The 24,138-nt window shown below is 37.3% G+C and overlaps 1 protein-coding gene across 1 annotated transcript; it reads left to right on the top strand.

Annotated features, from left to right (window-relative positions):
• The first annotated feature begins 9,791 nt into the window (after window positions 1-9,791).
• On the top strand, window positions 9,792-17,979 carry Fgf20 (fibroblast growth factor 20). The gene is made up of 3 exons (XM_090353764.1): window positions 9,792-10,544; window positions 15,767-15,870; window positions 17,614-17,979. The coding sequence occupies exons 1-3, from the start codon at window positions 10,259-10,261 to the stop codon at window positions 17,857-17,859; spliced, it is 636 nt and encodes a 211-aa protein (XP_090209890.1). The 5' UTR covers window positions 9,792-10,258; the 3' UTR covers window positions 17,860-17,979.
• Window positions 17,980-24,138: the final 6,159 nt, after the last annotated feature.

Here is a 24,138-nt window from a genome sequence, read left to right as displayed (position 1 = left end):
TTTCATGATGTCCTGACAGCTGTGTAGAATCTGCTGAATTGCCTTTTAGTCCTCATCAAGATATTGACACTTTCACTATTTTCTGTTTAAAATAACCTTTGCCCATGCCCTACTTGCTAGATTCGTTTTGCTTATTCCCATTTTTTGGAAGTGAAAATTGTATGAGGAATTTGCCAAGAGAAATGAAAGCTGGCAGCATTTATTCTTGACTTCCAAAGTACATGTTGGCCTTTGAAGGATCTGGGAACATAAATGATCAACACTGTCCTCTAGTGGCTGACCCCATGGGAAGCCAGCAGCTACTCTGCCAGCATGGCAATGAACAGTTCTGTCAGTGCATGGCTTTTTGCCCAGGGACAATTATTTTTTTTTAGATGAAAGGTATTTTCCCCAGAATGCACCTGTTTTGGAACCGTCAAAATTTGTATTTTTCAATATTCATTCTGTGAGTTACTAGACTCATTCTTCATTGGAGAAAATATTAAATTCAAGAATCAAAGCAAGTATGAGGTTTCTGAAAAAGTCTAAAGGTGCATGCTAATTAAACAAGTGGTATCCACTGGATATGTGACATAGGCCAGGCACTGTGGCAAATGCTTGCTATACATCAATGAATTAAATAAAGATCCATGCCTTACAATCTAGTAAGAGGACTCTGCTAAGTGTCCTTCTAGGACAGCCAAAGCATTATAAACTCTCCCTCCTTCCCTTCCTTCCTTCTTCCCCCTCCCCCTCTCCCTTTCTCTCTCTTCATCTCTTTCCCTCCCCCATCTTTCTCTCTGCCTTCTCTTCTCCCCACCCTTCTCCCCCTGTCGACTTCCTCCCACTCTCTCCTTTCTTTCTCTCCTCCCTTCTTCATTTGCTGTACAGATTTGACATCTTGCCTCCACTGCCCTAGAACCAGGTATTACCCTCCTGCCTCCTCTTCCTGCCTCCCTAGTGCTGAGAGCTCAGGCTTGTGCCAGCTCCAGATCCTTGAAGTGTCTTCTAAATATTCAACTAATGGAATTGGTTTTGCATGATTTTCTCTAACTTGCCTTCAAGTCAGAGGTGACTGGCAACAGTCAGCTTAATAAAGACATAATTCATATGATACCACAGATGCATTACTAAGACTTCCCGTGTTATTGCTTCTCACTCCAGAGTGACCATTATAGGAAGCTATTTATACCCTCTTAAGTTGTGTGCTAAATTTTAAGAAACATTCTTCTAGTGTTCTTGCTATTCCTTTTCTCAGGCATGGAGATTCATCCCTTTGCCTCCTGCTTTAATTGGGCTGAACTCTTTCAGAGAAGTGTTTTTTATTTATTCGGTTTTTGCCTGGGGCGAGGCTTCAGTACTGCACACTCAGCACTAGTTCTTTCAGGTCTCTAATTAGGGGAGATAAATGGGTAAAAAGGCTTTAGTTAACTCATATTTTGCTCTTCTTGAAAGCTCCGAAATTTCAAATTGGTTTCATCAGTCATTCTCTTTTCTGACCTTTAAAGAAAATGTAACATCGGTGTTATTGGTGATATGAAAGATTGAACATTTGCTTGTACCTACAATTCTGTAATTGCGGTTTTTATTGTTACCTAATTATTAAGAAAGGCAACACTTTCATTTATTGTTAAAAATCTAGAGACTTGTGGGGTGCTGGTGGCTCATGCCTGTAATTTTATCTACTTGGGAGACTAAAATCTGAGGATCAAGGTTCAAAGCCAGACTGGCCAGGAAAGTACATTGAACCTATTATCTCCAACTAACTAGAAGTAGAGCTGTGGCTCAAAGTAGTAGAGCTCTAGCCCTGAACTAAAGGGCTCAGTGACAGCCTTGGGCCCTGAGTTCAAGCCCCCATAACCGGCAACAACAAAAATAATTTATAGATGTCATAAACTTTATGAATAAATTCCTTAGTTTAAAGAATACAATTTAAAAACCAGAATTTTGGTGACAAATTTATGTTCTTGGAAGGTAAAATTTAGTTGGATATTATTTTAACTTTCTAATTATAATAAAGCATCTATTTAGTGTTTACTTGGCATCATTTCTCAGAAGATTGAGGCATATTTGTTGTATCTTGAAAGTGGGAAAATTAAAGAAGCATAGTGGTGTCTCTGGATACATTCACAATGAAGTCAAGAATTAAAAAATGTAGTGATACTCACTAGAACTATATGGAAAATGAACTATGCTACTTGTGGGGGGGATGGGAGGGGAAAGTTGGGAGAGAGACATTGTCCAAAAAGAAATGTACTCTACTTGACTTATGTAACTGTAACCCCTCTGTATATCACCTTTATAATAGCAATATAAAGATGAAAAACATGTCAGCTAGAATCACTTTTTCTTCCCTTTGTCTTTCAGAGTATATAAAGTATCTAAGTACCTCTACACCTCCTGAATCCCAGAGTTTGTATTAGGGCCTAGGCAGGCGCTCTAATTCATTTTTCTAAATTTACCATTCAGTTGCTAGTTCTGAGATCAACCAAATAAAATAATGTATATACACAAGGCTACCAATTTTAAACACAATATTTTTCATGAGTACTTCAGTTGATGTAGAGAATCGTCATTTATTACTTTATAGGTATTTGCAACAGTGGAAAAAGTGCTGGAAGTAGATTTGTAATATTTTGATTTAAATGGTTGCCTTTCATCTGTTCAATGAAGATAGCTAGTTGTTCCCATAAGTTCGCCCCATGAAATAGCAAAATGTGAAATCATTTCAGAGTATATTTTTATGATTTGCTCAAATAATGATAAGTCATATGCTGTGAGTTAGGCTAACATACTTATTTAATTTTCCAGACCTATCTCAAGGAATTGTTATTGATTAGCAGTACCAACTATTTAGGAGGCTGAGGAGAGAAAGGTCCGGGAATTTCAAGGCCAGCCTGGGCAACACAGTGTGACCCTTATCTTAAAAATGCTATTAAGCCAGGCCAGTGGTTCACGCCTGCCTGTAACTCTAGCTACTTGAGAGATTGATACCTGAGGACTATGGTCCAAAGCCAGCCCAGGGAGGAAAATCTGTGAGACTCTTCCCTCCAATAAACTAACACCCAAAAAGATGGAAGCAGCGCTCTGGTTTAAGTGGTAGAACATTAGGCTTGAACAAAAGAAGCTCAGGGATAGTTCCCAGCCTCTGAATTCAAGCTCCATAATTGGCGAATGAGCGTGCCCACAGGCACAAAGGCATTACATTTTGAAACACAAAATTATTTATTCCAGGCGCTAAATAGAGAACACTGTTATGATTTTTTTTTTGGGGGGGGGTGGTCAAGGCACTTGAACTTGGGTTTGGTCGCTGTCCCTGAGTTCTTCAGCCCAAGGCTACAGCCCTACCCCTTTGAGCAACAGCTCCACTTCCTATTTTCTAGTGATTAATTGGAGTTAAGAACCTCTGGTTCTCGTGCCCGGGCTGGCTTTGAAGCTTGATCCTCATATCTCAGCCTCCTGAGTAGCTAGTATTACAGTTATGAGCCACTGCGCCGGGCCAAGATCACTGTTATTTTTGATGATTTTTGATTTTAGTGAGGAAATAGAAAAAATTGGTCATTAAAATCATCATTTAGATACTGCAGCATCTAATCCATTGAAATGAATTTTCATTCATGTATATTCATATGATTTTTTCATATATTTTATTGTAATTATTAGAAGGGTTACATTATATTTACCAATAGAAGGAGCATTACTTCACAAACATTGATACCCTTTCTCATGTCTTGGTGCCATTTCCCCTCACCCCACCCCTGCCCCTCATTTTGTTTTCCCCCTTTCCCTATCCTATTTCAAATAACCAAATAAGCATATATATATATATATATATATATATATATATATATAAGTAGGCAGCAGTCTCCTTAGATCTAACAAGATAACAACAACAACAAAAAAGATAAGGTTAAAAAATCAAATTATATGTTATTATTTCTGTTGATCTTTTTGGTGGGTAGTAGAGAGTAGTGATGGATTATGGTAGCAGACATTCCTGAAAGAGCAAATAAGAACCAATATGTTCAATTTGCAACTAATTTTCAACCTGTAGGGATATAGTCTTCCATGTTAGGTGACTTCATCATCAATTAGTATTTCTTTTTTCACCTATATTCAATACTGTCCTCTGGAAGAAGGTCAAACCTAATCTGGTTGAGGTATGAGGTTTTGTGGGAAATCCAAGAAACTGTTCAATTTTGATAAGTCAATCAATTCCTCATAGTCTTGAATAAATCTTACATAATAGCAGTTGAATGGAGATGTTCTTTTTATATGAAATGGTTTCTATAATCCTTGTTATTTCATCAAGATTTTCTTACTGGTTTCAGCATCTACGGGGCAATTTTGTTTGGACCCGCAATATTCTTATGATGGTACAAAATGGCCCATTTTATTTTATTTTATTGCCAGTTGTAGGGCTTGAAATCAGGGCCTGAGCACTGTCCTTGGACTTTCTCAAGGCTAGAGCTCTACCACTTGAGCAAAAGCACCACTTCCAGCTTTTTGAACCCAGGTCTTTGTGTATACTAGTCAAGCACTCTACCACTAGGCCAAACTCCCAGCCCAAAATGGTCTACTTTTAAACTTTGTCATTCTTGAAATTTATTTGTATTCTACCACAAGTAAAGCTTTTTCACTCCCCTTATGGATTAGTTTAATTGCTTATTTATTTGAAAGTTGTATTCAAAGAGTCGTCATCTGTTTATCTATTTATCTATTTATCTTATTTTATTCTTATTTGGTTACTGTCATTTATTTCAATGTTCAAATTACCCTAGATTTGATTTATGATATTTTTAAATTTTTCATCATGTTTTGAGTCTTTCCTTGCCTTCTGACACAAATAGTTGTCCAATCCTGGGACATGATTTCTCTAAGTTTTCCTAAGATATTTTGGTGGCTAAATGGATTGAGAAACAAGCATGTATACACTAATTATGCCCCTGTCTTTCCATGCACTTCCATCTAAATCAATGGATAGAACACACACACACACATATACATACACACACACATACACACACACACACACATATACACACACACATACACACGCATCTCCACCTCCAAAGGCATTTTCCTCAATATATTTTCTTATTTGCTTAGTCTTCAGTTACCACTGAAGAAAACTATCTTTCTCACTGAAGTTTAGTATATTTTATTATTTAGTTATTTTAGTCTTTTAAATTAGATTATATAATCAAAGAATGATACTTGAAAATTGCTAATTTTTAAAAAAATTCTGTGGTCTTCTATGTGGTTCTATAATTTACTTGGTTATGTAACATTCACTTTAATCTACCTAGGTTCATTCATTTCTACATTCTTTTATTTGTCCCCATAATCACAGTTTATTTCATTTCTCTTAAAAAATCAAATAATTCATTGAAAGTCAAAACATCACAAAATTTTGCAGATATATCACTACTCCCTTCCTCTCCTTTTTATCCATTGAACAAAGAGTTTCATGGGATTTCATTTATTCTTTATATTCCTTCCTTCCTTCCTTCTTTCCTGTGTCTGCCTGTTTGTGTCTGCCTGTCTGTCTGTCTGCCTCCTAACGAACAATCCAAGGGTCTTTAGCCAGTTGGGAAAGTGCTATATAGCTATTAATGCCTGTTTATTATTTTTTCAATTTATCTTTCAAGATAACTATATACAAGTAGAAATTTCTTAGCTAGGCATCAGTGGCTCATGCCTGCAATCCTAGCTACTCAGTAGACTAAGAGCTGGTTCAAAGCCAGCCCAGGCAGAAAAGTCCCCTTGAGACTCTTATTTCTAAAACCCTTAAAAACCTGAAGTGGAGCTGTAGCTCAAAGTGGTAAAGCATTAGCCTTGAACAAAACTGTTCAAGGACGGTGCCCTAAATTCAAGTCCCATGACAAGAAAGAATGGAAGTAAGGAAAGAAGGGAGAGAGGAAGGGAGGAAGGGAGAGGGGGAGGAAGGAAGGAAGGAAGGAAGGAAGGAAGGAAGGAAGGAAGGAAGGAAGGAAGGAAGGAAGGAAGGAAGGAAGGGAAAATATTGTTTTTCTTCTGTCTTATGGGAAAGATAGCACACTACATGAACTTGTTTGCATTTTGTATTCTTTACTTAATGACACTATCAATTCATTCAGCTCTTTATTTTTTCCAGTTTTATTATGCTTTGTTGTAGCATAATTTATTCAGCTAATTTTTATATATCAATATTTTGTTGTTAAATTGGTACGTGTGTGTGAGTGTGTGTGCTCGTGCATGCATGTGTGCATATGCATGCTGATACTGGGGTTTGAACTCAGGAACTGGGCTCTGGCCCTGAACATTTTTTGCCCTGCCACTATAGCCACAGCTCCTCATCCAGCTTTATGGTTTTTAATTGGAGATAAGAATCTCACCTACTTTCCTACCCAGGATGGCTTCATATCATGACCTCAAATCTTAGAATTATATGCATAAGCCACCAGCACCCAGCTGTTGACAATGCTTTGTAATTGTAAATCATAAATGTTTTACTGGGGGGTACACATCGTAACCTATAAATGAGATCTTTCTAAAAAGTAAAATACATTTAGTACCATCAAAAATTTTTAACTTTTTTCACCTTGTAAAAACTAAAGTTTGTGACAATAAGCTTACTAAAGAGCAATGTAAAGAAAACTATATGAGAAAAAAACAGCAATAAAAGCTATGTAAGGTCTCAAAAACTGTGAATATGTCTTGTGGGAGTAGAAATTGTACCACATATTTGTATAACAGCAAGGTGAGTGTGGTCTCTAGGAAGTACAGGTAAAGTTGATTAGATTGCAGTGTATGCTTAAAAGTTGAATAATGTACTCTTGTAAAACACTCTTCAAAATTATTTAACTTCCCATGATATCATCACAGCATGTGCAAAAAAAATCTTTAGTGTTATCTTTTCCTGTCACGTGACAAGAACAAACAAAAGAAATCCTTATCTTTTTGTTTCTATTCTGGTCCTTTATAAAATGGCATTGAGCACCATTCAAATCTTTCACGTTAAAGTTTGGTTTCAGGGGAAAATGGATTTATTTTACATTTTCAACAAATTGAACTTGCTAAATTATAAAGCAAAAAGAAAAAATTTTCACAGCAATTGATGTTGTCCAGAACTTTATGCCTAGAAAATCTCTTAGCCTTAGGATCTCTTTTCTGAATATATTTTTACATGTAAATCTCCTAACACCCTTAGACATGGTGAACTAGGCAGAAGTTATATTGCTCTTATTTTAAAAAATACAACTTGTCTTGGGATAGTGGACTTTGGATTAGAGAGGCCAGACATAATTCAAACTTTATTTTTCTCAGTGTAGTCACTATGCCAATCTTCTAGAGTGACTGTAGTAATTAAATGAAAGGATGCACTTAAAATGCTAAGATGTACAGACAAGTTAGGTATTTAAGATGTGGTGAACATGTGAACATTTCCCATATTAAAATAGCACGTGTCTATGTGTATATCTATGTATTTGTCTAATTCCATAGATTTAAATAGTGTAAAAGCAATAGATTATTCAAGTGTTCATATGAGATAATACTTTTATAGACTGAATTAATACCCAAAGGAGCAGGTGATGATAACACATATTCATTATGGAATAATTAGCAGCCTTTATATATTGTATAGAACTTAGACCTTGAAACAAGCCTCATTAAACTGCACTTGATCTAATTTTAAAACCTTTAAGTATCTCCTCTTTAAAAGTAATCAATGCATGTTCTGGCTACTTGAGTTATCCCACTATGAGATTCACACAACTTTGATCTTTCTTTGATTTAACACTGCAATTAAGAAGATTTGGTTCAAAGTAAAAGCTCATTGGTTGATGTTTTACACTGATGTGATAGTGTTTACACAGATGTGCTTTGAAATCTTGATTATGGTGGATTTGGGGGTCCCACCACAGAGTGCTGTTGTTTGAAATGTGAAATGATACACTTACCTGGTACAGCTTTTAAAACAGACTTAATACATGCTTTGAAAGTAACTTATCTGTTTATTGCTTTTAGCCAGTGTTTTTGCTTTATTTAATATGCATCACTTGTTTCAGGAATTGTTCTATAACATGGTTGTGCAAAAAGTCTGTAGTTAAGTCTATAGTGACGAAAAATGTGTGACTTTATCCACTTTAAAGCACCTGCCATTTAAATAGATAACAAGAACAACAACAACAACAACAAACCCAAATCAGACCTTCAGATAAAGTAAACCAGTCACATTCAACTGAAATTTTAGGTTTAGGTGTTTACTGAAAAATAATGAGATAACATTGAAAAACTGATGTTGAATATTCTCCAGAATTTTAGATTAAAAGGAAACCTGAATGAGGAATAATTCTGAACTCTCCTAGAAAGATGTTGAATTTAACTTGTGATAACCAAAGTTTTTTTAATTTAGATTTTTTATTGTGATTAATAAAAGGGTTACATTATATTCACCAGATAGAAGGTACATTGCTTCACAAACATTGATACCCTTTCTCATGACATGGTCCCCATTTCCCTCTCTCCCTCCCCCCATCTTGATTTCTCTCCTTCCCTATCCAATTTCAAATAACCAATTAAGCACATATGAAATATATCAGATAACAAGGTGAAATATTATAACAATATGAGATAACCAAGGGATAGCAAAAGAGATGAGAGATAACAGTACATTAAGGACAACAATCACTCATTATATGGCTTTTGTTTCCTTATCCTGGAAGTCCTTACATTCAGTGTCATACTATTTGGCCTTATGTCTCTAGATACCAAAGTTGTTTTTTTTTAATCATTTAATTGCATCTCAACCTCTCACTTCAATGGCTTTCTATTTTTAAAAATATGTAAGGAAGTCTTAAATTTTTCTCAGTAATTTTTGAAGCCTAAAACTCATCAAGCACCATCACTATTTCCATTGGGTTTTACATTTTATTATTGAAATGCGAATAACAACAAAAAACCTTGTATTTAGGAAAATGCATCCAAACACAGGGAAGTATTGTTAGTATGGATATAAACCCTACAGACTGTTCATCATTTATAATGCTCCACCTATTTATTTTCTATTTATGACAAAAGATAAGAATGTCCCTAAATCCACTGGTACATGACAACACTACCTTGTTATATTATGCAACATGAAAGCCCAGGACTCTAAAATATCATTTTAAAACTTCCAGATAGATGTAAGGCAATCTTGGTTATATCATATGCTATTTGAGTAAAAATAAACATTAAAGAAAACTTAAGAAGGAGTGGGGGAATGAGTGTTTCTAACCTTACCTTGATTATGTAAAGAAAAATCCCCCATCTAAATGATAAAAGAAAAGAGTGATACTTGCATTTTATTAGTGTTTTAAAATTAGTGAGTTAAACTGTCAAAGCTTTGATTTTTCCTTTCATGTGTGTCTGGGCAGGTCTAAGCCTGGGGTAACGCCCTTTTCCCTTCTCCCTCTCTTACCTTCCTCTGCACCTGTCCAGGGCAAGCTCCCAAGCGCTCCCAAGCTGTCCAATTCTCCTCCTCTTCTCTCCTTTTCTCCTCCCACCCATCCCCTTCTGTTTTGTCTTCCCCTCCCGCCCGCCCTTGTTCTCTCTACTGCCAAGCCAGGCAGCGATCTCTCCCTGCAGAGGGGCTCACATCAAAGGGGGTTTGCAAAGCGGCTGCCAAACAACAGCATCACCCTTGTCCCAAAGACAATTTCCAAGAGGGGACTCTCCTGAGCATCCCTGAATTTCGCAGGCCCAGTGCAGGAATGATTTTTTGCCAGAATGCATGGCTAGAGAACCGTCCAGGGCTCCTTTTTGGGTCACTTCGGAAGAGCAAAAAAAAAAAAAAAAAGTGTTGAGAGGAGGCTGGTTTAAGATTTCAAACAGAACCAACCTCCCCAGCGCGCATGAAAGGACTTGATTAGCATATGTCAAGAGGACCGCGTATATATACGGTGTGTATGTACACAGGACTCTGATCTGATCAGTTTGCCGAGCTGGAGCCCCTGCCCCCAGCCCCAGCCCCAGCCCCAGATCCGGAGACAGCGGCAGCTCTAGATGTTTCTACAAAGCCAGCATCGGCTCTCACCTGCCCAAGGAGAGGAGGTCGTTTCAAGACATTGCCATCTGCCCTGCCATCCCTGCACCATCCCTACCCGCGAGCTCACGGGAGGAAGCTGGCCTTAGCATTTTTTATTATCGGCTAGAATTTCCCTCCATCCAACTTTTTATACTTTTTTTTTCATTTGGAGTTCCCCCTTACCCCAGGCACACACCCGAATTTTCCACCTGTCCTCCTGGCCCCTCCATGGCTCCTTTAGCCGAAGTTGGGGGCCTCCTGGGCGGCCTGGAGGGTTTGGGTCAGCAGGTGGGCTCGCACTTCCTGCTGCCTCCCGCCGGGGAGCGGCCCCCGCTGCTGGGCGAGCGCAGGGGCGCGGCGGAGCGGGGCGCGCGCGGCGGGCCGGGGTCGGCGGAGCTGGCGCACCTACATGGCATCCTGCGCCGCCGACAGCTCTACTGCCGCACCGGCTTCCATTTGCAGATCCTGCCCGATGGCAGCGTGCAGGGCACCCGGCAGGACCACAGCCTCTTTGGTAGGTACAAGCATCCCGCTCCCCTCTCCCAACTCGGCTCCTCCTCTCTTCCTGATCACTTCTCTCCCCCAATCCCTGCATTTATTCTGGGCCAGAGGCCACTCACTGGAGCTGGAAGGTGGGCCAGCTGGCGGACCTGCAGTGCCAGCTGCACCTCTGCTCCAGATGCATCCAGGTGTGGGGAGAAAGAGTGGGAGGGAGCCCCGGCTCATCCTCGAGGTCCTGTCCTGCCAGCAACCTGAGACACAAAGACCTGAACTGGGAATCTTATTTTCCTTCTACTTCTTGTACTCTACCTAGCAGGCTGTTAACGGTGCTTTTAAGAGTCTTTTAATGTTTTCTCCTCCTGTCTCCCCTTCGCAGACCAGTCTATGTTTGAAAACTAGTAATAGATGCCCTCTGCTTCTTTAAACCAGCACAGTGACTGGCTGTCCGCCCCTGACTGTAGCTCTTGCACAGGATGCAAAGCGTTTACATGTCTGCCTAGAGAACTGCAAATGTCCACTCTGGAAGCTAACAGATTAAGTTTTTTATGGAGACCGTTAAAGGTTCACCTGAGTGCAGTTCTCAGAGCTCCTATAGTTCTATTTGGGTGAAAAGTGGTGTGTGTTTGGGGGGGGGGGAGAGTGGAGGCTCGGGGAAGCTACTAAGCATGCCCAGTACTTCAGTTAAGCTCCTCTTTAGAAATTGCGAAATTGGAAAGCAAGGATCTTGGTGTGCACACTGTAGGTAAGAGGAAATGGGAAAAGGAAAGAAGATATAGGTGGGAACAGACAGGCTTAAACACACACACACACACACACACACACACACACACACACACTGCCACAATGCCTGGAGCAGCAGAAGGGGTTAAAAGAAAAACAAACAAATCTGGTGTAGATCATAGATTAGGAAATCAGAAAGTCTCTAATGTTAATTGCTTTCTAACTTGGTAACTGGAAAGTCAATGTCTTTTGCAGAATGAGCCTTACTAGGTGATCCCTTTAAGGTGCTTTCTTGTTCTAACATCTTAGGATACTTTCCCAAAAGCTGGTTTTCATTATGTTAACCTGCTAGCACTGTCAAGAGATTTTGATCATCCAACTTGTTACATCATTTGAGGAATTCATTACATATGTATATACACACATCTATGTATATATGTATTTATCTATGTATATAGCTTAAAGTATCATTTATTTATTGCAAGTGATATGAAAGTACATGAGCATTCTCTAGTTCTCTTTTTTCTTTGGGCCATAAAATTTTTTTGATACTCTCCTTTCTTGGTGATCCTTTTATTTTATCCTTATCTCTTTATTCTTCTCATACCTTTATCGTTTTCTTTTTTAAAAAGACCTTCTGATTTCCTAATCTATGTTCTATATCATTAAAATTGGAGACATGTAAATCTCCCATTTAAAGGTCATTTCTAACTTTGGATGTAGAAATAAACATGTGGTGATGATTTGGTAGCACTTAAAGGCTTAGAAAACTAACTTTTAAAAACCCATGTGTTTGCAGCTTCCACTGCTCTCTTTCAAAATCCCATTGACTATGAGTGTAGAGTGTCATGACCTAGTGACCAATCTGAGGTCATTTTTGGAAAGTGTTTTTAAATTGAGGAAGAGAAGATGCAAAAAAAAAAAAAAAACACACCACTCTGTGGACACCAGGTGGTTCAATTCTCTTCACGAATGAATATTCCATCCATTACAGAAGAATCATCCAAGTTCTCAGGAAGATTTAGGAATGGACACAAATGCGATATTTGTAGGCAGCGAGAGTAGAAATCAAGCTTAGTGGCATTCATTCAACTGGGTTTTATAATGAATGTTGCATTTTAGAATTACCATCTGAAGTATTAAGCTTTTGTGTAATTAGTAATTTACAAATATGACTAAAACTGATTGTGTGCTAGTTTAAATGTTTAAGTCACACTGTGGTAAAAGACTATACATAGAAACAAACTACTCACTGTTACATAATAGAAAGATAACCCAGATTACTCTGGTAGCTGAAGAAAAAAGCAAGCCCTTTTAATACATAACAGTGCACCCTACTGGCCTTCAAGAGCTTATGCATCATATTTTACTGTCAGGGTTGTAGGTAGCAAGAGAGTTATATTCAATATGTACAATGGCATATACATCTCTTTATATTTGACTTTGTTTGCTAGTGCTTCATTTGCTATTTATTAAGTTAGTTTTCTAGGTTTTCTTTTAGACTTCTCTCAGTGTCATCAAAGAAAGAATTTTGAAAAATATGAAATGATTATTTAAAATACCAAATGTCATTTTTTGAAATGTTATCCGAATTTGGCCATGATCAAGGGAAAGCTAAGAATTTTGTGTTTATAAGTTTCAAAATCACATCGCTAGAACATAAATGATCTCAGTGAGGCTAAAATAATTCCCTGAGTTAGCTTTATATTTACCACAGGTTTTTCTGCATAGTAGTATAGTAGAAAGACTTTGCTTAATACGTAAACATGGAATCATTCCTTTAAAAAAAGTTTAACCTGAGATCAAACATAGTCCTTTAAAGCTCTTTCCTTTATTCTCCCTTATTCTCCATAGATTTGTCTGATGTGGTTGCATTGTGGGTTGACTCACCTGTTTATTATGATTTTTTTTTTCTAAGGCTGGCTTTGAAAATGATACCAGAAAGACAAAGTACCTCCAAGTCTTTTTCTGGGACACTGGGCATTAGAAAATCTATCTAAAATCTGTGATTACCTCTTAAGGAAAGTTTTTCATGTCTACTCTTTGTAAAGGAATTAGCTTAGTTACCACCTCATATTATGAATAAGAAAGACTTGTCAAATCTCATTTAAGAATCAAATGATTACAAATTACTATGCAGTATACTATTTCCTTGAGGAGAAAAAAGGATCAGAATTTAAAAGTGTGGCTAAAATCTTTAAGAGGAACACAGAAAACACATAGGTATTTTCCCATCAGTTCTACTAACTGCTGAAAAATTAATCGATGCCTGGTTTTATACATGAGGACTTGAATGTTAAATCAAGTTGAAACTACTGAATATAATTACTCTAAGGACAAGTGAAAATAAAAGAGGAGGTAGAATGGAAACACTGAATTAGGGCTTATGTGTTTTTCAGAAAAAAATGAATATTTTTATGTAAGTAGTATATATGGAAATCAAAGTTACACTCTACTATGCTTGACAACTGGCTCTAATCTTCATTCTACTTAAGTAATCAGTTCCTGTTGTTTGAAAGAGAAGAGTAGTTTATTGCAAATTAAGAAGTATTTAATACCTAAAGGGACATAAGTTGTAATGCATGTCAGCTATAGTATACTTTTTAATATGAATGAATATTTAACACAGTAGTTGTAATTGATATAGTTCTTATTCCAATTATGGCTTACTAGGAATATTTCACTGATAAGTTTGGCAGTGAGCCTTTCCCCCCTTTATTGCCTCACTCCATAGCTATTGTTATGATGACTATCTTTTGGAGGCAGGTCTTCTTTATCTTTTCTTTGCCTTGGGCTCTCAGTTAGGGACACTGGCTCTTTCAAGCCACTTACAGACTTTTAGCAGTGTATTGTTGCTGTAAGATCTTTGATAGCTCTAGTGTCCTACATGATCTCCTAATAGGTTGAAAGAGCTTGTTTGTCTTGCTAAGAATCTATGTTTCTGCCAAAGAGTGAATTAAGCTTTGGAGTAGAATAGAGCCGTCCATATCAGCAAATAATCAGATTTTGTACTTTCCTTTGGCTTTGGGAGTATCACGTGTCCAAACAGGAACTGGTACAATAAATCAAGAAATGACAAGAGCAAGAGTCAGGCTAAATGGTACACATTTATACTCTTTGTAGAGCTTAAGATGGGGTGAAGGGGTGAAGATACAAAGCTATTGAAGAAGGCAGAACCAAGCGTAAAAAAGCATGGTGATACTTTTTCACCTATTTAAAGGAAGAACAAGACAAAAGCATTAGTCCAAAGGTTAGTGTGTATAGAAAAACAGGATAATGCAGTAATTGTATTTTTTTGAACTGTGGTATATTACTGTGTCCAGTGGAATGTTTTTGAAATGAGTCATCCATTGATGAATTAAAGTATCTAGAAAGTTATTAATAATAATCTGATTTCCCACTGAACTTTTACTATATGGATGAATGTAATGATGTAATGAAATATGACATCCATTTACTTTTCAAAATACAAAATTTGTTAAAAAAATCATGTGACTTCCCAGTGCCAGTGGCTCACAACTGTCATCCTACCTACTTAGGTGTCTGAGATCTGAGGATTGAGATTCAAAGACAGCCTGGGCACCATATCTCCAATTAATTACCAGAAAACTGGAAGTTGCATCTGTGACTCAAGTAGTGGAGTGCTAGCCTTGAGCTAAAGAACTCAGAAACAACACCTAGGTGCAGAGTTCAAGCTTCATGACCTACCAAAAAACAAACATGTGACAGAAACTAACTTTTTTAGTCTTTCCTTTTTTTCTTTTTGCAAATCCTGGGGCTTGAATTCAAGGCCCGAGCACTGTCCTTGGTCTTTCTCAAGGGTAGAGCGCTACCACCTGAGCCATAGCACCACTTCCTGTTTTTCTATATATGTGGTACAGAGGAATTGAACCAGGGTCTTCGGGCATGCTAAGCAAACACTCTACCACTAGGCCAAACTTTTGGCCCCATAATATTTTTAATCTTGAAATTACTGTACTAGCCTCAAGAAGCAGTTATCTGGAATAAAAAAAAAATAATTGGATTAGGGCTCAAAAGAAGTAAGTTAGCTCAAAAGTTAGTTTTACTAATTATGAGATCAGTAAACATCCTGGAGCCTCCATTTATTTATATTTAACATGGCAATGATAACATCTTTCAGACTTATCTTCAGAGATTGATTTTAGGACTTGATGAAAAGAATATAAGAAGGCATAAAAACATTTTTAGTAAGAAAATGAAGCACTTTCATACGCCTGTAAATATGTTGTTCCAGAACAAGATTGATTTGATTCATTGTAAACACATCAATAACAGCAACCTGCCCCATCCCCAGTCAATTGAACACAATTGCAGTTAAAACCAGTAGAGCCATGGAGGGTCAAGACCACCTCTATTATACACTGACTTACATTGTAATAGCTTCTGTTGGTTCAATGCCTACATGCATCAGTCTCCCACTCTGCTGTAGATATGGATATAGATATATACACACACACTAATTAGTACAACCTATTGTTTTCTTTATAAATTCAGGAATTCTGGAATTCATCAGCGTGGCAGTGGGACTGGTCAGTATTAGAGGCGTGGACAGTGGACTTTACCTGGGAATGAATGACAAAGGAGAACTCTATGGCTCGGTACGTATTATTATTTTTAAAGGACTATTAGAATTCTTGAACTAATTGCTGCCTATTTTGTAGTTAAACTGTTTTCCAATAATGTGTCCCTGAAGCACTATATAAAATGTCTAAAAATTAAGCTAGGCATAGTGGCTCATGCCTGTAATCCTAGCTACTTAGCATGCTGAGATCTGAGGATTGCGGTTCAAAGCCAGCCTGGGCACTAAAAAGTCCATGAGATTCTTATCTCCAATTTACCATCAGAAAAACAGAAGTGGCTCTCAGGCTCAATGGGTAGGGTGATAGCTTTGAGCTGAAGAGCTCAGGAACAATGACAAGGCCCCAGAATTCAAGTCTGAAACTGATAAAAAAGAAAGAAAGAAAGAAAGAAAGAAGAAAAGAAAGAAAGAAAGAAAGAAAGAAAGAAAGAAAGAAAGAATTAGAAGTCTATAGCCTAGCAAATTTCCATGTGTCTAGGCAACAGTATAACAACTCAGTTTATTTTTTTAAATCCTTAGTCATCCTTCTAGTCAATCCTATTCTTTATCCAGAGTCTTTTCAGTGCCTTCAAATCTCTGTCATTTCCACCAGAGACAGAAAGAAGAGAGTCAGTGTAAACAAAACAAAAGTAATGCAATTGGCTGGGTTTGGCCTAGTGGTAGAGTGCGTGCTTAGCGTGCACTAAGACCTGAGTTTGATTCCTCAGTATCATATACATAGAAAAAAGCTGGAAGTGGAGATGTGGCTCAAGTGGTAGAGTTTAGCCTTGAGACAAGTCCAAGGACAGTGCTCAGGCCTTGAGTTCAAGCTCTATGACTGGAAAAAAACAAGAAATGCAATTGTAAAAGATTATAAGAGCAAGATTGAAAACCTATGCAATGCAGACAGTCTTCATCCACGTGTGGGATTAAATAAGGAACTGGGGTCTAGCCTTTAGGACAACATACAGTCCATCTTAAAAAGACTAGAAATGATTGGGATTTTGCTACATATAACCTTCATAGTAGCACAATCAGTTAGAGGCTAATTGTGGGGGACATACCATCAGTAATAAATTCATAGAAAGAAGACAGATTTGGAGGGATGCCCTGCAATTAGGAATTTGGATCTCAGCAAGATCCTTATCTTGAGACCTTTTATATATGTTTGGCAACTAACAGTGGAAAAAGGCAGATTAGAGATGTGCTAGGTTGGTGGTGATAGTAGCAAAAAGGTGATAATGTGTCATAAGTAAAAATTCATAATTGTTATTAAATATTTTAAAAGAAAATTGGACTAAATGAGAGTAGTGTCTCCTGCCTATATTCCTCCTGTTTAGAAGGATTATGATTTGAGGCTAGCCCAAACAAAAGATAGCAAAACCTAATAAGTTAGGTGGGAAGTGTAGGTAGGAGGAATGGCTTGAGGCTAGCCCAGCAAAAGCGTATGACTCAATCTGAAAAATAACCTAAAACGGAGAGAAAGGAAGAAAGGAGGAAAAAAGGAAGGAAGGAAGGAGGAAGGAAGGAAGGAAGGAAAAAAAGGAAGGAAGGAAGGAGGAAAGAAAGAAATGGAGAATTAAATATTTTGAAGTTCCTTGAACTGTCAGATACAATCACCTTGGAGGAAAAAAAACTCCAAACAATATATGAACCAAATAAAGATAAAAAAAACAACTTTTTTCTTTCTTTGATAATATGATTTTTATCAAAGAAAAAAAAGGTAGGAAGTTGAGAATTTTGTAAGGAAATTGTATATTTCAATAATATTTTTCTTTTGCAGGAGACACTGACTTCGGAATGCATCTTCAGGGAGCAATTTGAAGAGAACTGGTATAACACTTACTCATCCAATATATATAAACATGGAGATACTGGCCGCAGGTTTTTTGTGGCACTGAACAAAGACGGGACTCCAAGAGATGGTGCCAGGTCCAAAAGACATCAAAAATTTACTCATTTCTTACCAAGACCAGTAGATCCAGAAAGAGTTCCAGAATTGTACAAAGACCTACTGATGTACACTTGAAGCATGGACGGGACTCTAGCAAAGAACGAAATCGCATCCATTCCTTTCTTTAACAGTTCCATGGTTAAATCACAACTGGAGAAGATATTCGGACTGTTGGCGTTCCCCACCTCCCCACTGGGAGAAAAAGAGTTGAAGTAGATCAAGATCTACAGGTGGATTAAATTTCTTTAGGTACCTTGACTCAGTCCTTACCAGTAGATGGAAGCTGAAAGTCAGTTCATCATGGATTATAGGAGTCTGCTGCTGGTGCCTCTCTTGATTATGTTTACTTTGAAAGTTCATACTTTCATGGTAGAAGAAATAGATACTTCATGGTGAAGAAATTGATGGACATAATTGGTCATAATTATTGCCTCTTAAGCTCTGAAGACCTTGTAGAGACTTTCAGGTTATAGCATTGTACCTAAAAACAAACAAACAAAAAAACAAGCCAAATGAACAAACAAAAAGCCCGCAAGTGACTATGGAGTATAAAATATGCCACACCAATATAGACCTTTTTTTTAATGCAATGAACCTATTTATACATTTTTTCCATTTACATTGACAAATATTTATTATATATTTATTTATTAAAGAGTTTATATTTTACTGGTATATGAAGACAATACAAAGAGTAAAGACAACATTTCTTATGATGTATCATGACTTTATTGTGGAATCTCGTGCTATAAAGAAAGCATCAATATAACATCAACCTCAGAATACAATCTGGAACTCACTTTAAAAAGAATAAAGTATAGTATATATTATACTCATGCAATCACTTGCCTTCAAAATGTGATAATGGTTCCTTTGGGTTCAGAAAACTATTTTTTATTGATTTGTATTGCATTCAAGACCTGTTCAAAAGGGAATTAAATAATTTTTATTTTATGTTTTGGTATCATTGCTTTTCAGGTGTAAGTTTTATTTATAGGATTTTAAAAAATGGCAACATTCTACGTACTCTAGATAAAAAGTTTGGTATTTAGAGAAACTCTAATGTCAAAACTATTAAACATTGTAGTCAACTTACAGTTACTTACTCTCTTGATTTATTGTAGCAAAGACTTTTTTTTCACTCTGTGTGGTAGTGGCATTAGTCTTTGTGGCCCCTCCATTAGCAGTGGTAAGGCTCTGTTTACCACTAGTGTCTTTTCCATTTAGTTAACAAATATTCTGTAAAGGCTACAAGACACCAGACACTTTGTTAGGCACTCAGGGAAATGTGGTGGTCCAATCGAGGGCAGATCTTGCTTCACAGAGCCTAATGTCTGATAGGAGAAACACATTACACGAGTGAACTAACAATTACAATATTTGTAAACTATGATGTGTTATATCAGGAAAGCAGGTTTTAAACCCAGAAAGAAAAGAATAATGAATACGATGATTCAGCGAAGGCATCCCTTAGGAGATGACATATCTGATAGACTCTAAAAGACAAGGAAAAATCCAAGTTGAAAAGTGGATAATATAGTAAACAATGAATGTCCTTCCTCCCTTCAAGAAACCTTTGTACATTTTGATAACATCTCATTGATTCCATCAAAGATACTGATGGTCAGGTGGATGGATTTTTCCATAAGACACTTAACCTTGGTGTCAGTAGTGTCAATATGAAGTATGTAATGATATCTCTGCTTTCAAAATATTGTTTAGATAGCTTTCTGAAGGGAGGCCATTAACTTTTCTTTACATTGGCACCAGGATCTTGGCAATAATGCTAATGAATAGTATTTTGGGACTTATTACAAAAAATTTGAGAATAATGAAAATTAAAGCTTGGGCAGAAGAGGAGAAATATCCATATTTTTACTGGGGGCAATGTCAGTTTACTATCATTAATCAAATGGTGATGTCTGATAATATTTTAACTTTTTTCTAGTGTAGCTGAGGGAAGGGTTTCTCTTCTGGTTATGAGCCTTACGGTTCCCTTAATTCCCTTCTGTCTGTTCTTTTCAATATTGTTCCACTGTATCTTGTGTATAGAAAGGGATTGCTTCCTTATCTCACTGTCCAAGTTGTAAATGTCCCGTGTTGGTGTCCATGACATATTTAAAGTTCAATTTAAACACTGCCTTCATGAATGCGTGGGAGTTTTTCTTCTTTCAGATTAATTTCTTGCATTGAAAAAAGTCATCTACTGTGGATCCCAGGCAGAGCAGGTGTGTCTTGCTTTTTCCATCTGGCTGGTGAAAATGTGGAGATTACCCCTGGATATGACAAAGTGATTGAAACTCAGTCCTGATTTATGGGTTGGAATGGAGGGGAAGCAGAAACCAGAATGTCAGTTCATGTAAATGGAATTTTGTTTGCTTGAATCCAAATCCCAAAACCTCTCCATCACACAATAACATTTTTTGTATTATGCTAAGAAATATTTTACTGAACAGATGGTAGGCTTTAAAATTTTTTTCCTTTTTTTGCCAGTTCTGGCCTTGAACTCAGGGCCTGGGTTTGGGCTTTTTCAAGGCTAGAGATCTACCATTTGAGCCACAGCACCATTTTTGGCTTTTTTCTATGTATGTGGTACTGAGGAATCGAATCTAGGTCTTTGTGCAAGCACTCTACCACTAGGATAAACTCCCAGCCCAAATTTTTATTATTTTTTTAAGAATGATGCTGGCCCTTCTATTAATTAAAATAAAAAATATATATAAAAAAAAGAACCAACAAATTAAAAAACAGAAAAAAAAAAGAATGATGCTGGCTGGGCCTAGTGGCTTACTGTAATCCTACCTACTAAGTGGGTTGAGATTTGAGGATCCTGGCTCAAAGCCTGCCTAAGCTGGAAAGTCTGTGAGACTCTTATTGTCAATTAATCATTAAAAAAACAGAAGTAGAGCTGTGGCTTAAAGTGTTAGAGTACTAGCCTTGAGCAAAAGTACTCAGAGACAGCACCCAGGCCCTGAGTTAAAGTCTCATTACTGACAATGAAAAAAATCCCAAGCCAACTTCTAGAGAGAAGTACCTGTCTAAAGTATTCCAATCATGCGTGCTATTTTAATCTTACTAGTATTTAAGGACTGATAAGTAATTCAAGTATACCAAGCAAAGGCTTCATTTATATTTTGGATGGAACTCAAAAGATAGATCTCTCCTAAAATGCAGAGATTAAGAACTATGTATATTTAAAGCTACAGGTTTGTCTGTGCTGACTTAAAGGAGAATCAGGGGGCTGGAAGTTTGGCCTAGTGGTAGAGTGCTTGCCTAGCATGCACTCAATTCCTCGGTGCCCCACATATACAACAAAAAGCTGGAAGTGGTGCTGAGGCTCAAGTGGTAGAGTGCTACCCTTGAGAAAGTCCAAGGACAGTGCTCAAGCCCTGAGCTCAAGCACAGGACTGGCAAAAAATAAAATAAAGGAGAATCAGTCAAACTGAAGCCCAAACTAAGAAAAGTAGGATAGATAGACTTAAAGAATCAGTCCTGAGTGTCAAAACCTCAACAAGGAACTCTTAATAATATTGTGGCTACAATACAGAATACAATACAAAATGCTCTTTTGTGCTTTCCATTTGTTTTCCTTCTTTTTTCCACATATATATATTCCATACATATTTTATTGTAATTAATAGAAGGCTTACATTTTATTCACCAGATAGAAGGTGCATTACTTCACAAACATTGATACCCTTTCTCATGTCTTGGTCTCCATTTCCCTCCCTGCACCCTTATTCCTCATCTTGTTTTCCCCCCTTCCCTATCCTATTTCAAATAACTAAATAAATATATATACAATATATCCGATAACAAGGTGAAACACTGTAACAATATGAGATAACCAAGGAACAGCAAACGAGATGAGAATTAACATAGTACATTAATAACAACAATCACTCATTATATGGCTTTTGTTTCTATATCCTGGTGGTCCTTCCATTTAGCATCGTAATATATGGCCTTATGTATCTAGGTTTTGTTCTATTGTAAATCTCTGCTAGGAGAGCCCAAGGTTTCTACTGCTTATGACAAATGAGGGAAACCATTGAGCCTAAGTTCCTTTGAGTCTGGCTTACTTCACTTAATATGGTTTTTTCTAAGTCTTTCCATTTCCTAACAAATGGGGTTATGTCGTTTTTTTTTTTTCTGACAGCAGCATAGAATTCCATTGTGTATAAATACCACATCTTGTTGATCCACTCATCAACTGAGGGGCATCTGGGTTGGTTTCATATCTGCTATGGTAAATACTGCAAGGAACATTGTGGTGCTAGTGGATTTAGTATGCCCTTGTTTCTGGATGATTGGGTAAATAACAAGTAGTGGAATTGCTGGGTCATAGGAGAGCTCTAATATTTAGTCTTTTAAGGAACTGCCATACTGCTTTCCATAGTGGTTGAACAAGTTTGCACTCCCACTAACAGTGTAGTAGTGATCCCTCCTGGCCACATCACCTCCAGCATCTGTTGTTATTAGATTTCTTGATCATGGCCATGCTAACTGGAGTGAGGTGGAATCTTAGAGTTGTTTTGATTTGCATTTCTTTTATGGCCAGAGATGTTGTGCATTTGTTCATGTGTCTATAGGCCATTCTTATTTCTTCTTCAGAGAAGACTCTCTTTAAGTCTTTGGCCCATCTTTTAATGGGATGGTTGTTACTTTGGAGATTAGTTTTGGAGTGATTCAATTTTTTGAGCTGTTGATATATTTTAGATATGAGGCCTTTGTCCATTGTATGGTTGGTAAAGATCTTCTCCTACTCTGTAGGATTTCTAGTTAATTTGCTAGCTATGTCCTTTGCCATACAGAAGTTCCGCAGTTTAATGCAGTCCCACTTATCCAAACTTTCTCTGATTTTTTGTGTTTCTTGGTCTTTATTGAGAAAGTTTCGACCTGTGCCAAGGAGACCTAGTGTATCTCCTATTCCTTCTTGTAAAGTTTTCAGTGTATCGGCTTTTACCTTGAGGTCTTTGATCCATTTGGAGTTAATTCTAGTGCAGGGTGACAAAGAAGAATCCAACTTTCGTTTTCTGCAGGTGCTTAACCAGTTCTGTCTGCACCACTTGTTGAAGAGGCTGTCTTTCTTCCATTCTAACCATCTTCTGCCACTCATCAAAAAATTATACACCATGATCAAACAGGATTCATCACAGGGAGGCAAAACTAGTTCAGCATACGCAAGTCAATTAATATAATTCAACACATCAACAAGAGCAAGGACAAAAATCACATGATTGTCTCAATAGATGCAGAAAAGGCATTTGACAAGATCCAACACCCCTTTATGTTAAAAGCTCTGGAGAAACTAGGAATCCATGGAACATTCCTCAATATAATGAAGGCTGTGTATGACAAATCCACAGCTATCATTATACTTAATGCTGAAAAGCTAAAGCCATTCCCTTTAAAATCAGGAATGAGACAAGGATGCCCACTCTCTCCACTCCTCTTTAACATAGTATTAGAATTTCTAGCCAGAGCAATAAGGCAAGAAGCAAGCATAAAGGAATTCCAAATAGGAAAAGAGGAAGTAAAACTTTCCCTCTTTGCAGATGACATGATTCTGTATTTAAAGAACCCTATAAACTCCACTCCCAAGCTTCTTGAGCTGATTCAAAACTTTGGCGAGGTAGCAGGGTATAAAATTAACCCTCAGAAATCAACTGCCTTCCTCTACGCCAACAGTGAGAGGAACGAGGCAACAATCAGGAAAGCAACTGCTTTTGCAATAGACTCAAAGAAAATAAAGTACCTAGGAATTAACTAAGAATGTAAAGGATCTTTTTGATGAAAACTAAAACTCTGAGAAAGGAAATTAAAGCAGAACTAAGGAAATGGAAAAACCTCCCATTTTCCTGGATTGGAAGAATTAACATGGTGAAAATGGCAATCTTGCCAAGGGCTATCTACAAATTCAACCCATTAATATCCCAATGTCATTCTTTAACGAAATGGAAGAGGCAATCCAAAATTTCATATGGAATAATAAAAGACCCCCTATAGCAAAAACAATTCTTAGCAGGAAGAACAGTGCAGGAGGAATGTCAATACCAATCTTTAAACTCTATTACAGAGCTATAATAATCAAAACATCTTGGTACCGGCACAAGAACAGGCCTGAAGACAAATGGAATAGAACTGAGGACCCAGATATTATCGCACAGACCTATGGCCAACTAATCTTTGATGAGGGAGTCAAAAAAATAGAATGAAAGAAAGACAGCCTTTTTTTTTCTTTCTTTTTGAAACCAAACATTGCTGTACCTATTCCACCACTGAACATTCGGGGTGCTGAGGATATGAAACTTGCCTTTATCTTTTTTATTAATATATTTTTAGTGTAATTAA

Source organism: Megascapheus bottae, chromosome 20, assembly GCF_031878675.1.
Source record: "Megascapheus bottae isolate mThoBot1 chromosome 20, mThoBot2.hap1, whole genome shotgun sequence".
NCBI lineage: Eukaryota > Metazoa > Chordata > Mammalia > Rodentia > Geomyidae > Megascapheus > Megascapheus bottae.
Note: the sequence above shows the minus strand (reverse complement) of the source record. Positions and strands in the feature narration are given on the sequence as shown.